Source organism: Argopecten irradians, chromosome 5 (genome assembly GCF_041381155.1).
Source record: "Argopecten irradians isolate NY chromosome 5, Ai_NY, whole genome shotgun sequence".
Lineage (NCBI taxonomy): Eukaryota > Metazoa > Mollusca > Bivalvia > Pectinida > Pectinidae > Argopecten > Argopecten irradians.
In genome coordinates, this window is record NC_091138.1 from 45656904 (window position 1) to 45675067 (window position 18164).

Below are 18164 nucleotides of genomic sequence, written 5' to 3' on the forward strand. Positions count from 1 at the left end.
GAATCCGCCCCTGCAACACCATGATCAGAAAGCTACAGAACTCAAATAATATAAGGCCAGGTAAAAAGCTAAATTTATTAATATAGCTTTAATAATTTAATAAAGAAAAACAACCGTTTGAAATATCATTTTTGCCATTTGAATTATGTTTGACCGGATGGGGTGTGTTGCTTGGTGTCTTCGGCGGCACGCTACAGTGATATAGCACTATAAAAAGGACAACAGTTCCACTAGGCTATACAAGAACTAGACATTACATGAATATACCGCAAAATATCTCCCAAAACACGCACCTCGCAAAACATACACGCAACGCACAGCATACCTGGGAGGCCGTCCTTACACCACAATAGCTGTTAATAGGACGTTAATAAATCAAACAAACAAAACAAATTCTGCTAACCCATATAATGTCCAAAATAGAAACATATATTTACAAATGTAGTATACAAAACTGTACAATAATATCTGAAACGATGGGATCTTACAGGGGTCGCCTCCCTTTATTTTTCTAAATTTCTTTCTATACTGTGTATGCAATCATAAAGTTTAAAATATTTCCCTTTCATGTTCTTTTATTTGTTATTACCATTTGGATATTATATATTTCTATTTTTGATAATATTTTTATATTTCATGTGACAGCTCACATGACCGGAAGACTTACTGCGGGATAGAAGTATGGCGACCTCCAGTCACAGAAATTATTATGATCACAATTTTGAAATTTGTGATCATTGCTTGCCATAACGATGGAACAACAGGTCATGCAAACATGGGGTAGAATCAAAGACCTTTATGGATACCATAAGAGGTTCTCGTCATTTCAGAAAATAGTGATCATTTCCCTTTTAGTCGGTTTTGCATCCATCTTTTACTCCCGTCTGTTGACTGTCGTGGTTGTTTACATTTTGGTCGTTGTAGCTACAATAATCGCATGCCATGTTCTGTCTTCTGTGCAGACCAACTACACATTCGGCGTTTCAATTTTGCTTTTCGTCACAAGACATGAAACAATTTTCAACTACATATTTTGCCTTTTAGAACTTTTGAAAACTAAACCTTCAGCGTCAAAATTTGATTCAAAGGTCAACAATGGTTTGGATAGTGCACATGAAGAGTTTCAAGACGCAAAAGAACACGATGAGGAAACTCTCGGAAAAGCAGAACAAATCATGGCTATTGGGAAAGGCAAAAATGAAACACCAATGAATTCAGAAGAGGAAGTAAACCATACACCTACTGGTGAACACAAAATGAAATCATTGGATGAACTCAGCTCATGGAAAGACGAGGTGGAATTGTTCTCGTGTCTCGTTTCAAAAGACTTTGTTAAACCTTGGTATGATACTTTCTCATCGGCAAGCGATGATGTTTTGGAGGAGATGCACATCATCATTAACACATGCTTTCTTGAATTATGTGACAAATTCCAACATGTAGATAGCTACGCATTACTCACTGACATTCTAATTCATTATAGGCAGCACCTGCGCATGTTCCAAGTCGCTCGTACATTGTATAAAACTCAACCGAGACGACGCTTGAGTCAGCGAAGGTTGTCATCAAGTCAACATTTATCACGAAGAATTAACTCGGTGGAAGATGCATTCGAAATAAAATTTTCATATCACACTGCAGTTTGGGGAGATGAAAATGAGATAATTTATTTTCGATCCGTGGTTCAGATTTTGCTGTCCCAACTTCTTTCTGGGCATCTTCATGTTTGCAATACCTCATATTTACTTTTTGTCGAGATTTTTACATGCAATATTTTTTTACCTGTGATAGAACTTTTGTCAGACTCTGACTTTTTGTATGAATGCATAATAAAAATCCTCTCTGATGAGGAGGTAGGCTCAGTAGAAGACCATGATATATCAGAAATCCTTTTAGATCGAAATCTAGAGATTTCTAAGATGGCTACGCACAGAAATGCTTGCCAGAATGATGTCCAGATCATTGTGTCTGATCATCTGAAAGAAGTAGATGGAAGGGATCAAAACAAACATGGGACACTAGAAAACTGTCACCCTGGGAATCGGTCACTCAGGTCAGATATGCGACTCAGAAGATCAAGTTCAGCATCAAGCACGCAAGAATTATTAAATTTTAAAAATTTGAATGATGCGTCTAATGAGAAAAAGGATGAATTGTATGACTACGGAGAGGAGAACTCCTTGGAAAATAAGGGGAATGGAAACTCTTTATACTGTGATAAAGGCCAATCTGCAATGGCCAGAAGTTGTCCTAGTCATTTGGGTATAGTTTCAGCAGCAGGAGTTTCTGACTCTGAAGATTTCAGTGCAGAGAGCAGTGCTACAGAGGATGAAGATGTACCATCAAAAGTGCGTGTGTACCTAGATAGCGACGAGGTGGAGAAAATGGAAGAAGTAGAACTACCCAATATGTTGTTTGTGGACGTGTCTATCACTGATACGGAGACCCGACAGGAGATGAGAAGTTCTGCACAATATACACTCTATAACATACAGGTAGATAACTTTACTCAGTATACCCTTCAATATAAAGGTAGTTTTAAACTGTTTTGGGATTGAGCATATTTTCAATATGTTGAATGAACTCATTCACCCCTAAAATTTCATAATGGACTGGACCAGCCTTTGAATTACAAGAGTTGAAATGTGACTTCAGGGGTGTGAGTTAGATTAATGGTGAATGCAATGGGATACATGTAGATATATTAGGTGTAGATTTTTTTAACTGAATTCAAAGTAAATAAGTGTAAATTTGAAAGGAAAAAATAATGGTAAACAAATCAAATTATTGTTTATTCATGGTCAGATCATGATGATGCAACATCTAACCAAAGCCTGGGTAAGAAGTATGGTACCATAATCTGATCTGCTAAGATCATGACTCAGATGGTATATTCATAAGCAAGATAATTCCAAATAAATTTCATTGTTTCTATGCTTGATAGAGCCATTCCTAGGCTATTCATCAAAATTTCCTGTTTGTTGTAAACAAGACGGTAATAGATAGATTTATATTCATTGAGAATTGATTTGTTATGTACTTCAATGCATTTTGAAACGTTTTAGGTATTACTTTTATATTTCTTAATCAAATTTCAATTAATATAAATCTATTACATCTTGTTTTCAACCAGGGTAAAACGAAATTTTGATGAAAATTGAATACGTTGGGTCTGCCGTCCAGAGATCCAAGTGGTTTGCTTCAAGAAAAGAACCACTTATACCAGTTTGGTTTGGCTGACACGGCATGATTGATTGCAGACACAGCATATTTGTTCTGGTACAACTGGTGCGAACACTCGTATAAAACACATTCAATTAGAGAAATTGTTTTTTTTCTTCAGTATGATGCTTTGTACAGTACTGAGGCTAATTCCCTGGAGCTGAGGACCAGAAGTGTGAAGAGACGATTCCGTGAATTTGTAAATTTACAAGCTCGTCTTGAAGATAATGATGCCTACAGAAAAAGTTTGAAAGGTTAGTAATTAAACAGCATAGAACATTGTAATTCCTAAACTAACAACTTGGAAGTACATGTGTTTTGTTCTGTCCTTTTCAAAATTAATCATATTAAACATTAAACATTGTACCATTTAACTCCAATTCACAATATTATTTCAATATTGTTTGTTTTAAAGTTTAAGATTCAATCATGTTCATAGCTAATAATAAACATTGTCATTTCTTCAATAAATGTTCAATTTCATTTTCATCCATTATTTTTCAGATAAGATACTAATACGAATCTTAATATTGTTTCAGATGTTAAGGGACCAAGGAGATGGCTTTCTCTGCCATTTGGGAATATGGATAAAAAGAGTGTTGAAGGCCGGAGAAAGAGTTTAGAGAAATTCCTCAGGGTAAATTTATAACTTTTATGTTCAAGTGTTGTACATGTGTATGCATCGTAATAGGCCTTTGTATTGTTAAAAAGTCGGTGATACAATCAATATACACTGTAAACAATACAGGCATGCAATACAGTTGTGTAGCGGTATGTGTAATCCAAGATTTCATCCAATTTCTATCCATGAAACACACATAGGTTCTACATCAAAGTATATACAGCTGCAGGGTACAGAGAATTGACACGCTTTGCGGCATCTTATGATGGACATGCATTATACAATATAGTGTTAACCATAAAAAAATGTTGGTCATGTCCTAAAAAGATCTTTTTCTTCTTTTTAAATAATCCATTCATTTTTGATGCATTGTTATCATTTCTAATAATACATATGAAATATATTTCTATATTTTTAGTCATTAATCCAAAAACTTGACATATGCAATGGATCTGAGCTGAAAGAGTTCTTGGCCTATGAAGGTGATGGACACATAGCATTTGTGAGAAAGGCACCAGAAATATCCGTATCACGGATAGACAAGGTGAGAGAGTTTATCATTACATTGTAACAGTAGATATGCAAGGATTTTCCACTATTCTTATTGGCTAATACATGAATTGATGTGTAAATTGAAATTTAGCATATTGACACGGGTGTTTTATTTTTATGCCATGGCGCAGTATCCGTCTCTTGTTTTTGCCCATCTAGAAACATCATTGTGCTAATTTAGAAATTATCAGATTTGGCAAAAATGTTGACTCTGGTCTGCATAGGGCCTGAAGGACCGACCCTAATAGGAGAAATAGAGGTAATTCCTTTGAAGAGCTATTCGTTTTGAAGTCCTGTATGGATTTCAACCTTTAAACAGAATCATCCTTTGGAGAAGAGGAATGAGTTTGTATAAGTCTTTGCTCTGATCCACATTGGGCAGTAGGGGCGGGGACCAGTGGTGGAAATCAGAGGTTATTCTTTAAAATCCTTCATGAAATAAACACTAGCTGTATCAAGCCACGTGAGAGGTAAGGCTCTCTTGGCCTCTTGTTTAAATTGATATCCTTGAATGAAGGGTTACCTATGGTATGTCAAAGTTTGTTGTATTTTCATAGAAATCAATTCATGAAAACCTGTGTGATTGAAAAGCAATGAAAGCTTAATTGTTTGTCTGGTATTTGTTTTATTTCAGATGATTGTAAAAACCATGTCAGATGTGTTTGACAAGATTGGAGAACTCTCAAATAAAGCTCAAGAGGTGTTGCCAAAATTACCAGGCAAGAAAGATAACTCTGTCTCGGAGGATGATGGAAAACCTGCAAAAGACCTTGATCTGATAAATGTGGATTTTAGTACTGAGAGTCAGGTTAGTCAACCTTTTATTCATGTGACTTAAATAATTTATATATATATGTATATAATTCATATTAAAGGCTTCTGAAAAATTAACTTATTATTTACCATAATTCACCCCTGAAGACACATTTAGGCTCTTCTGAATCAAAGTTTAGACTAGTCCATCATAAAATATGAGAGGTGAATGAGTTAACATAAGTGTAAATTTAAGATATTTTTTTCTCTGTCCATTATCCCTTCATTTTAGATATGGCTTTAAGCCCTCTGGAGATGATGTTGTTCATACAAATAGGTGAGAAATAGGTCACCCATTAAGTGGGACTCTTCTTGACTTGTTAGTGTTCTAGTTAAGAATAGTGATAATAAACAAAATATGATTTAGAATATTTCATCATGGTTAAAAAATCATCCAAAGTGTCTACTTTCACTTTCCATTTATTTTGCCTTAGGTGTCGGGTTTCCAAGGAAAATTGATCCATTATATGAGAAAGCAGGGCAGTAGTTCTGTAGATATGGAGAGCCCCACTACACCAGTAAATGAGGACCAAGTGGCGGCGGGACGAGGTACAGAAACCGTCGCCATGACTGACGATAAACACAGGGACCAGTCTTCTAAACCATTAACAGAAGATTCAGCGTATGAAGCCACAGAAGATATTGGGATGGCTACAGATGAAGTGGAAAGTTCTGCTCTCAAAGCTGAAACACCTAATGTATTACAAGGTCTAGATGATACAGATGTTCAAACACATTTAAAACAAAAGACCGCTGATAGTCAGGACAGTGTTGGTAGGGGTATGGAGTCTGAAGAAAAAGATACAGGTATTGTATTGTACATTTCTTATTGTATCACACTCAGCTGAAAGAGATAATGATATTTTAATGTATTTGACCTAATAAGCGTCCTTGGTGTTTAAGAAATTGAAACAAACAAGGTCACACTTGCAAATTTCAATAGACCCAAATTTTGACCATCCTTTCATAAAATTAGTGCACAAGGTAGGCCATAAAAAACCAATAAAGAAACTTTTTATAGTAGTCTGCATTTAATTTAAGGTAAGTGAGATTGCAGATTTAAAAAGGAGATTATATAGCACTTATAGGGATGGGGCGCTTATTGAGTCGAATAAAGTATTTTAAATTATGAAAGATTTCACAACATGTTTTCTTGTTTGTTTGTTTGTTTGTTTGATTAATTTACGTCCTATTAACAGCTATGGTCATGTAAGGACGGCCTCCCATGTATGCGGTGTGTTGCATGTATGTTGTGCGGGGTGCATGTTTTTGGGAGACTGCGGTATATTCATGTTGTGTCTTCTTGTATAGTGGAACTGTTGCCCTTTTTATAGTGCTATATCACTGAAGCATGCCGCCGAAGACACCAAGCAACACACTCCACCCTGTCACATTATACTGACAACGGGCGAACCAGTCGTCCCACTCCCTGTATGCTGAGCGACAAGCAGGAGCAGAAACTACTACTTTTATAGACTTTGGTGTGTCTCGGCCAGGGGACAGAACCCAGAGCCTTCCTCACAGGGGCGAACGCTCAATAATGTTTTCTTAGAATTGAAATGATTTGATTAAATTCAAACTTTACAAACAATTTCTGAGTAAATGATGAGCATGCATAGACAGAACTGATTATACCTAAATAAAAAAAATGTTTTTAGAATTAATTAGTTGATTACAATATGTATAACAATTATTTTTCAGTAATGCCTCCAGATAAAACAGATGTGAATGTAGATGACGTTGCCTTAGCTGAAGCTGTGATTGACCTTGCTATACAGGCTTTACAAGGTCACGACTGTTGGGTGACCAGGGACAGAGTGGTCAGTCTGACCAAACATCTGGCTGGCACTGCTTTACACAGGTAATTAAGAGCAATGTCATACCACTAACTGTAAACCAAGATACTGTAAATATACTTATTTTAGTGGTGGTTTTATTTTAGCACTTTCTGCACTGTCGTTGAGGTTCATGTACAGCGCTAAATTTTGTAAGAGAGCATTTCCAGTATTGAGCCACCAAACGGTGGCAATTTACATCTGCACCAATAAATCGTTATTTACAGTTTGTCGCATTTGTGCTAGAATTTGGCTAAAATTTGATTGAATATGTTTATAGTATTTTTCATGCGATTAATATTTGCATACATTATATTGTGTTTCTTGGGTGATAAGAAATTCAAAATATCAATCATTGTGAAAATGTTTCAAACATTGGTGGCAGTAGAATCAAAGGAATTGAAATTGCAGCAGAAATAAGCTGGTTTACGGTGTATGCACTCAAAGTTCACTCCAACATCCTAGAAGTGATAATATGATTAAGAACCCAACATTTTTTCTGAATTTTAAACACCAGCAAAATATTTAAAGTTGTCGATATACCTAAATAACAGTGGTTCCAAAAGAAATTAGGAATTAATGAATGGTGAACGTCCATGAATATGCTCTGCATAGGAAACTGTACAATATTGACCCCGCAAATTTAAAGCGCTATATATTTACAGTGTACAAATGGTCGTCAGAACATGACCCATTCTAGCTTGCTATCAGACCCACTTTGGGACAAAATGAGGATATCAAGAATCTGTATGTGATTCATATTAATTTAGTGGACACAGACTTGGATTTTTAGGTCACCTGAGACGAAGTCTCAAGTGACCTATTCTAATCGCCTTTTGACCGTCGTCGTCCGTCCTCCGTCGTGCGTCGTGCGTCGTCCGTCGTGCGTCGTATGTCCGTAAACAATTTACATTTTCAACTTCTTCTCCAAAACTGCTGAAGCAATTTCAATGAAATTTTGCACAAACCTTCTAAGGCATAAGGCCAATCAAAATTGTGAATTATATGATCCTCACCCCCCAGGGAGCTATGGGAGGGGCCAAAAGGGGTAAAATTGACTAAAATTTCAAAAATCTTCTTCTCCACTCACAGATGTGATGGAATTAAATACTCTTCATAGATAGAAAGGTCCTAAGGTCCTTTACAAAAATTGTGAATTATATGACCCTGGGGTCTCAGGTTTCCCCCTGGGGAGGGGGTTAAGTTTACTATAGTTTATATAGGGAAAACACATTTTTGAGTATTATTTGATCATTTGTAATAGGAAATGAGTCAAATATTGTCAGAATTATCAGTATGAGATGGCTATTGAATCCTATTAACCAGTTTTCCATGACTGACCCCCAGGGGCCTTAGGGGCGGGGTCAAAAGGGGTCAAATAGGCTCAAACTTTAAAAATCTTCTTCATAAATACTGGAAATGGTAGAATCACATACTCTTCATAGATGGACAGGTCTTAAGGTGTTTTATTAAAATTGTGAATTATATGACCCTGGGGTCTCACGTTTCCCCCTGGGGAGGGGGTCAAGTTTACTATAGTTTATATAGGGAAAACACATTTATGAACATTTTTGCTCAATTTTCATAGAAAATGTGTGAAACTTGTTTAGAATTATTAGCCTGAGATAACATTTTATTATCATATATCTATATTGGTCCTGGTCAACCCCCTCGGGGCAGAGGGGTGGGGCCAAAAGGGGCAAATAGGCTCAAACTTTAAAAATCTTCTTCTTAAATACTGGAAATGGTAGAATCTAATACTCTTCATAGATGGACAGGTCTTAAGGTGTTTTATGAAAATTGTGAATTATATGACCCTTGGGTCTCATGTTTCCCCCTGGGGAGGGGGTTAAGTTTACTTTAGTTTATATAGGAAAAACACATTTATGAACATTATTTAGTCATTAAAATAGGAAATTAGTCAATTGTTGTCAGAATTATCCCTATGTGATGGCCATTGAATCTTATTGAATCCTATTAACAAATTTTCCATGACTGATCCCCAGGGGCCTTAGGGATGGGGCCAAAACGGGTCAAATAGGCTAAAACTTTGAAAATCTTCTTCTGAAATACTGGAACTGGTTGAATCAAATACTCTGCATAGATGGAAAGGTCTTAAAGTCCTTTACAAAAATTGTGAATTATATGACCCTGGGGTCTCAGATTTTCCCCTGGGGAGGGGGTCAAATTTACTATAGTTTATAAAGGAAAAACACATTTATGAACATTATTTGCCTATTTTTCATAGGAAATTAGTCAATCTGGGTTAGAATTATTAGCCTGAGATAGCATTTTAACATCATATCCATATTGGTCTTGGCCGACCCCCAGGGACCAGAGGGGCGGGGCCAAAAGGGGTCAAAATGGATAACATTTCAAAAATCTTTCTTCTGAATTCACATAATCTTCATAGATTAAAAAGTCAAATTTATAAAATCACTGACTGACTTCAAGGGCCTGATGGGCCAATATATAGTGTTTATATGCATGTCTTTGTTTCATTCTGTATCTGAAATCAGGTGACCGTTAAGGCCCATGGGCCTCTTGTTCTTGATTCCTTTCAGGTTCCTGATGATGAAATTAGATACCCTGACAACAGAACAGATGTGTCGGTTTTACATCAGGACACTGCGAGAAACACTCTGGCCCAACAGTGAGTTGTCACTGGAAGGAAGGAAAGTGAAAACGGACAAACAGAAAGCAGCCACCAAGGAGCAGGCTAGGAGGGTTCTGGCTGAGTTTCTACCAGGTAATAGCTTAATACTGTACAGCTGGTTGTTTAAGGAGGTCAAAATTTTCATGATTTTAAGTTAAAATGAGAAAATTAAGTTTTTGATTAGTGATTTCAAGTTTTTTGCAATCTGGTTTCAGAGTCTATATGACTAAATAATTTTCAATATTTCACAGATCAAATTTTCACAAACATAGCAATGTCCTGCAAAATTTTGAGAATATCATTTCTGCAATGCTAACCGGCTATACAATATTAAGCCGAATGTATGTTATCTGATTCTCTGTAACAACATGGAGGTGGGTTAGGGGTTGAAGGGAGGGAAGCTCTTAGCTCTTTGTGATATTATTTATTTATGACATCATAACTGTAACATTTACACATTAAAATATTTATTCTCAATTGACAGCTCTATTAAATTGTGTATGGCATAAACTATTATATCTAAAGATGCTCCATCGCCGACAGAGCATACATGATATTCATCATTCGAACAATAAATTGTGTTTAATCATGTATATATATGCCTAATTAACACAAAAAATAATATAAAATAATTTATTTCGCCTTTGGTGCATGCGCAATCAGTAATTCATTTCATATAGAATATAGTGCTATGGAATTTTTTCGGGATGCAATTAATTATTTTTCATATTTTTAACTTTAAGTAAAATAAGAAGCTCAAACTTTTCAATGGCGGTAACGGTAAATAAGTAACTTTTGTAACAGAAGAAAAATACTAAATCGTCTGCTCCTGTTTTTGATAGTGAAAAAATACCATTTGTTAGCGGTGGAGCATCTTTGAATTTATAAACACATGTATAAAATTTTATATAGGTTATCATATTTAGACATCGTTTGTTATAGATGTGCTGAAACAAATTGTGGGCTCTGAGGACTATCAGTTCAGTATAGATGAGATCATAGAATCTGTGGAACACCAGAAGCTCAACAGGTAAAGTAGAAAAAGATGGGAATCAATACACATCTACATTGCCCTCCAAAAGTTCTGTTACCTATGTAAAATATTGCTGGCAATTTATCTCTGTGAAAACTATAGAAAAAACAATGAGTTAGAGAAGATAGATGAGTTGATACATGATACATGTATATACTGATGCCTGTAATAACAAGGTTTACATATCTATAATTTATGTACATTTGTAAAAATGCACATGTAACAGAATGTTTGGAGGACAGTGTATAACATCAATCAAATCTGTTCAGTAAATTCATACTTTTATTATTTAATAGATGAATCAAGCTTGACATCATGCTTAAGCAGTAAAGATAAATGGAATAAAAGGATGACTAATTAATGGTTATATTTTGTAAGTTTGTAAGTTCTATAGCTCTGTAAGTTCTATGAGTTGTCATATTTTGCTGCTTTCAATATAATTGATACAAAATGTGTACTTGTTATGTTAATAAATACAGATGAATTTTCTCTTTTTATTTCCAGAAACTTCATGTGTACATTCTTGGACCATCTCATTGAAAAGCTGTTTCCGAATACCTCTTCAGCTCAGTGTCTGGAGGACATACTAAATTGACCACTGTACACTTAAGGTCGATGTATATCACGGCAAAGTGCAATATAACTTATTATTAAGTAAACGTGTTAGAATAAGTGTAAACGATGTAAACCATTTAAGACCAATACCTTATTGTACAGTTATGTTTTGTGAAAAACAGTGTACTGTAAATCCTATTCATTTCTGAGTGCCATTAAATTTCACGTATGTCACAGGCGATGGAAATCTGCAAAATAAAATCTCTGTGAAAAAAATTTAGCTACAAGAACAATAGGTATTAAATTTGATTTGAATTTCATGATTTACCGCTAAAATGATCACTTTAGCGGTAAATCATGAAATTCAAATCAAATCGCCTTGAATAGGGCAAGAATACACAAAATTAACTCATTCATCCCTGAAATCACATTTGGGCTCTTCTTGTTCAAGGATATGAACAGTCCACTTTTGAATTCTAGGGGTGAAATTCAGTTGGTTTACGATATATTGCTGGTATGTTATCCCGGGTAATCTAGAAATTTGTGCCTGAGCAATGATTCTAACATACAGATTTTTTGTAACATTTTTGATACTCTTCAATATTATATTCAATAATATGCGAGGTTAATCTCCTGCACAGATACTTTTAACTCTTCTTACAGTAAGACTGGACCAGCTAATTTTTAAATTTCATGGGTGAATATTGAACGACCTTGGGTAAGTCAGTAATATTAAGGATTCAACAGATTGATATTCTAATAATGCGGACCAATTCCGTCTTTGCATCTTACAGAGTTACCTCCCTTGCTGATAGGTATCAATTGTGATGTCACAATCAATACCTGTTCTTGCAAGGGCAGATAACTCTGTGATATGCAAATACAGAATAAAGTCAAGGATCAATTCTATGATTTACACCATAATATTGTGGAAGAAAAATTTATGTTTATTTAAAGATGCTCCACAGCCGACAGAGCATAAATGATATTCATCATTTGAACAATAATTGATGTTTAATCGTGTATATATATGCCTAATTAACACAAAAAAATAACATAAAATAATTTGTTTTGCCTTTGTTGCATGCGCAATCATTACTTCATTCTATATAAGATATAGTGCCACGGAATTTTTTCGGGATGCAATTAATTATTTTTCATATTTTTAACTTGAAGTAAAATTAGAAGCTCAAACTTTTCAATGGTGGTAATGGTGTAAAGTAAGTAACTTTTTTAACTGAAGAAAAATACAAAATCGTCTGCTCCTGTTTTTGATAGTGTAAAAATATCATTTGTCAGCGGTGGAGCATCTTTAAGTATCATAAATTGATTATTGAACAACTTAAATTAATTCAAATAAACTGTTATTGATAATTATTTTATGGGTACAAACTATCAAAAGGTTTGTAAATCTTTTTGATTTTGTGAGCAATATTTTTCAGACTCTTAAAAATGATTTTGTTGGATATCATATTCATGAGTTCATTCTTTCAGACATATTTGCAAGTGTGTCATTGTATTTGATTTTACAAAACCAGAGGCAAGGTACAGCATATGGGAGACTCATAGAATCTACAGGTTTCAAGAATTTCTCTCACAAAAATGGTACTACTTGAAATGTGAGTGATTTGCAGTATGTTGGATTTGTTGTTAGTTTTACAAGTCTCTCTATATATAATTATATAAACTGTTTAATGTTCTCAACAAATTATTCGTATATGTGTACAGTGTAATGGGCGTCTTTGTAAATATGGTGTAAATCTTTAAAAGAAGACACAGTATCTTTACATTCATTGAATTTAATCTCATCATTGTCATTCATTATTTACAACTTACCAATTAATCATCCAAAATTTTACATATTAACTGTACAAAATTAGAATCAAGGTACCATTATCTTATTCTTTAATATTTATTTTTTCCGATATATTGTGATATATTTCCCATTAGAAACATTCCATTTTTCATACCTGGTGAGTAGACTGGTGTCAGGACCAGATGTACTAGTTTACATATTTTCTAAGAAATCTAGTTTCTTAATTCAATATATCAACCAGACCCATCCCATTTCCATGCCCCTCTTTCTCCATGTGATCCTAGCATATTGAATTATAATTTATGTTGTTATATTCAAAACATCACAGAAGTTGAAGAAAATCTTCAGTTAGAAACATTTCTTAATTCATTCACCCCTGAAATTTCATAATGGACTGGTCTAGTCTTTGATTAAGAAGAGTCTAAATTTGTTTTCAGGGGTGAAAGAGTTAACATATCTAAAAATGGCCCAGTTTCCCAACCAACCCCATTCCATTTCCATCTCCCATTTCATTCTATCACATTGAATTGTAAGTCATGATGTTATTTCTCCCATTTTATTCTATCAAATTGAATTATAAATCATGATGTTATATTTACGTGAATTTTGTGCCAACCTTTTGTGTGTGATGTACTGCCTTACCCACCAGATATAGTTCCAGGTTTATATACCGTGACTGCTGCCTTCACCATCCAATCTAGTGTTCCTTCTACAAATATATATATATAATAGCAGCTAAACTATAGCACTAGACTGCTTCTAACTTACAATTTATAAGGGTAATATTACTTTAAAAACTTGAAAAAAAATATTTTTGTGTATTCAATTCTTTATGTCTTCAATAGTTAATCATATTTGAGAATACATAAATTCGTGATCAATGTCATTTACTGACAACCATGAATTCCTGTAGAATTATTTATGAGATACTTGAATTATCGTTCTAATTCTCACACAAAATTACGCGAAATTGTGCATTTCACAAAAAGACTAGTTAATAGTTTTTTAGCAGCAATTTTATTTCAACCATATTAACCATATAATATAATATTTAACCATACAGGGTACTGTGCTAATTACAAATTCTGTACCTTTTTCTACTGAAAGAATATTCACAAATTCATGCTCACTGCAGAAATTTGATTAAAATTGTCTATGCATTAAACAGCACCCCAAAATTTAAACACATTGATTTAAATTTTTTACTGATTATTTTGAAACATATCTTATTTCTCTTTAAATAGATAAATGGATGATGTGAATTCCCATAGGTTTTTGTTTCAAAATCCTACAAGTCTTCATAATGATAAGAATTGTTTCAAGAATTAATTGAATCACTCCTCTGCCGGACTACCTAGAAATATATTGAAGTATGGTTTGAAAATGTAAAAGTCTGTGATCTTTTTTCCTATTCTATCACTACTATGCTACATGAGTTGATATGCATATGCAAACACTTTACTGGAGATGATATGGACAAAAATTGTGAATTTATTCTCTCTATGGACAAAAATTGTGATTTTTTTCTCTCTCAGTTTACTGTATACCTGTTTGATTTTACGAGGAGAAAATTTTGCGATTTCCTTTTGATTTTCATTTTTGTCGCGCCTTTTTTTTAATTTCTAAGAGAATAAACTATATAAGCTATTTTACAGGTCATTTTTCCATTTTTAATGGCTGATCTTTAAAATTGCGGAATTGAGACATTCACTGCGAATATAGCGAAATTCAAAACCCCGCAAATAAAAGCTACTATACAATATTTGTTACTATTACACCAAACAACTGTTGAGTTTTATGGTACGTTAGTCTTGTCTTAACAGTACTAAACAGTTACCACATGAAATTACATGTATATTATAAAGACTTTATAACTGTTTTACATAATGTTCATTCTTTACTTCTTGACAAACTTAGGGCTATTGACGTATTGTTCAATTATATATTGTTAAATTAGACCTCTATTGTTGTATGCCTTTCTTGGTGCTCTTATCAAATTCCTCACATCAATGTATGTAACATAAGGAATTCTTACATGGAATTTTCAATCTACTTTTATCATTTGTTATCTATCTTGCATCATGCTCATTTGACGTATTAAAAATGTGCAATGTTTAATTCTCAAAAGCATGACGGGATAAAATAATTGGCTACCATTTTTGTCGAACTTGTTCAGTTACATGCACTCAGGTCACAACTGTTAATATTTGTATAAATTAAGATAGATATCAATAGAGTAATTTACTTGGCAGTGATACCTAAAACGTTTTTGCTTTCAAAATAAATGACCCAGGGTACTGCTGTTTTCATAGCATCACTTTTTAAGTTACAATGTAAATTATTCCTCAGTTATCAGAAGGTCGTGATAATAGGCTTATTAGCAGCCTTCACCTGTACTCAAGCTCAAAATGGTATACATGAAATGGTCGGCTTTGGTTTCTGTACTTTTTAGAGCATTTGGAAATTTTTGCAAGATGCTTGTGGTTCATTCAATGAGCAATCCTATCAGTGATCTTTTAATTTACCAAGGAATTGTTCAACACCTCAGAAGTAAAGAGATCCAGGAGGAAAGATTTGCATTAATCATCCATTTTAGATAATGATAATATATTTGAATAAAATCCAAAATCATATTGTTATAACTTCCCGTAGTGTTTTTAACATTAAATAAGATAAAATGATTGCTTGAAAATTCTTTTTTTTTCCAAAAGATAAATTCTTGTAGAAATGATTAATGTTGTATGACTTTCCATTCAAAGTTAATGAAGAATAATTATTGTTTCTTCCATATCACATTTCAAACTCTTAATTGATTTCAATATAATAAGTATGATCCATTTTAAAGATTAAGATAAATGGAGAGGTATTTGTGCGTAACGTGCCATTTTAATGTTTTAAAATTTAACGATGTAATTATGATACATGATATATATACTACTCGTTATTTCATCGAAGAAATTTCAGCAAACCACCAAAAGTGTTAGGAAATCGCAAAAAATACATATTTGTGTTCAGAATGCTCTAAATTGTTTTGAAATATTAATATTAATGAGGACATTAAACTCTTTCCTATATTTTATAAAATCCATACAATTTCTTGTATAATATTGTCAATATTTCAACTGTTTACATGGCTGCCATCACTACTTGTGAGAAGGACTTTATGCATTTTGTTGGGATCTAACTCATTCTCCCCTGAAAATACATAATAAACTGTTCCAGCTTTTGTATCAGAATAGCTCAAAAGTGTCTTTAGGGGTGAATGACTTAAGGATACATAATGTGGTAGTTGTTAAAAAAAATTGCAGATGTGAAATTTCGCGATTTGCTGTAGGAACTTTTGTGAATGATCCCTATAGCATTTGAAAGCATGATATATTAGTTTGACCATGCTTTTCAAGAGGTATTATTTCCATTTATTTGTAAAATCATGATTTTCACGAGGTATTAAATTATTTTTTTTTGCAAAATTGGTCGAATATAGCGAATTAAAAACCCTCGCCAATATTAACAATAGTTACAGTATTTATTGTTACTTAGGGATGTAAATAATGGTTACTGTTCCTTTATGGTTAAATATGACAATGGTATTGTTGATGAACTGTTATGTAGTTATGTGCATGGACTCACGGCCAAACAATATTTGCAACACGTACAGACATATTTAAAGGCCCATTACCTTTCTCAAACGGCTTTTAATTGTTAGAATTGAACTGTAAATGCAGCAAAAGTTATTAGCTTACCGTTAATGCTACACTTGTCAACTGCTTCTGAGTAATTAAATCAAGATAAATCAAACTTTAGATTTTATAGCGCGGGTTGTTTTATGTTTTCCGCCGTCATCCTATTTACCGAACGTTGACTATCACTGCACACGACTGCAAAACTGCGAAATGAATCGTCACTGTTAACATAGTGTACACAGGAAATATAGCATTTGTTTGGTGTTGGAGCCTCATCAATTCATAGGTCATCGATATATATTTTCTTATGTTTTTAATGCTTAGAAATAATTGCGTTGTTTCCCTATATGACCTTAGTTGTCGATGGGCCGTAAAACTCAAACAAACAAAGCTTTGTTTCGGAAAGGTAGTGGTCTTTCAATGTATTCAGTCTGCTTTCATTTTTTCAAAAGTACAGTTCCATTAGCAGTATTGCTTTTAGTAGTCTCGTCATGTTTCTGACGAAAGTTTAATTACTTATTAAGCAAAAATCAATATTTCAGCTGCATTACCATTATAAAGAAGTCTTTTTATGGATTCTAATTTCAGAATATATCTATATTCTAAAATTAGAATCAAAATGAACAATTCTACCTGATGACACGGAACACTTACCGATATTAGAACTGCCTCGAAAGGATGTTACAGCTATAAGGTTCCGTGTGTTCTGTAAATTAAAAGGCGTAACGAAGTTTGAATTTCTCAAGATTCGCAAAAATGAAATGTTTCTAGGACTTGTTATATACAATCCCACATGAAATGAACAATTATTTAATATCACATATATAGTAAATTGTCGGTCGGTGGGACCTGCTGGTTGTTAGAACCTTATTCGATATACTACCTGAATACAAATGTTGCTGAGGTCATCTAACGTCATATACTGTTGTTCATTGTCGTTCGTACCAATACTGTGATTAAAGTTATTATTTTAAAGTTACATTCTTGTGTTTTCTCACTTTGTCCTAATCGTTTCACTATTTTTCTGATCCGAAAGGTCAGGATGACCGATAGCCATCATGTTTCGAATTTAAAACTTCTCAAGTTCTACCAGTGCGATTTGGCTGAAACTTGCCTGAAATAATCCTGATATGGTCCCGACAAAGTGTTGTTATTTTTCCGGTCGATCCGAAAACCAAGATAGGCGCCAAAGCTGCCATCTTGAAAACACATTTTGAGCCTTCTCCAGTTCTACTTGTGAAATTGCCGAAAATGATTCTGACATGGCCCCGATAAAGTGTTGTCATTTTTTGGGTCAATCCAATATTCAAGATGGCCGCAAAAACCGATGTTTTGAACACACATTTTGAACTTTTTCTGAGGTTCCACCAGTGGGAT

At 33.9% G+C, this 18164-nt stretch overlaps 1 protein-coding gene across 1 annotated transcript; it reads left to right on the plus strand.

Annotated features, from left to right (window-relative positions):
• The first annotated feature begins 669 nt into the window (after positions 1 to 669).
• Positions 670 to 17766, plus strand: LOC138324024 (sorting nexin-19-like). Its single transcript, XM_069269005.1, has 10 exons — positions 670 to 2495; positions 3344 to 3476; positions 3762 to 3859; positions 4263 to 4388; positions 5031 to 5204; positions 5644 to 6016; positions 6911 to 7070; positions 9609 to 9793; positions 10643 to 10730; positions 11238 to 17766. Exons 1-10 carry the CDS (start codon positions 753 to 755, stop codon positions 11326 to 11328), a joined length of 3171 nt encoding a protein of 1056 aa, XP_069125106.1. The 5' UTR covers positions 670 to 752; the 3' UTR covers positions 11329 to 17766.
• The last annotated feature ends 398 nt before the right edge of the window (positions 17767 to 18164 follow it).

Bases quoted from the DNA above. Each gene is read 5' to 3' on its own strand.
- LOC138324024 (XM_069269005.1), top strand. From the start codon at position 753: ATGGAACAACAGGTCATGCAAACATGGGGTAGAATCAAAGACCTTTAT. The intron at 2,496-3,343 runs GTAGATAACTTT...TTTTTTCTTCAG, and splicing joins ATACACTCTATAACATACAG to TATGATGCTTTGTACAGTAC. The intron at 5,205-5,643 runs GTTAGTCAACCT...ATTTTGCCTTAG, and splicing joins ATTTTAGTACTGAGAGTCAG to GTGTCGGGTTTCCAAGGAAA.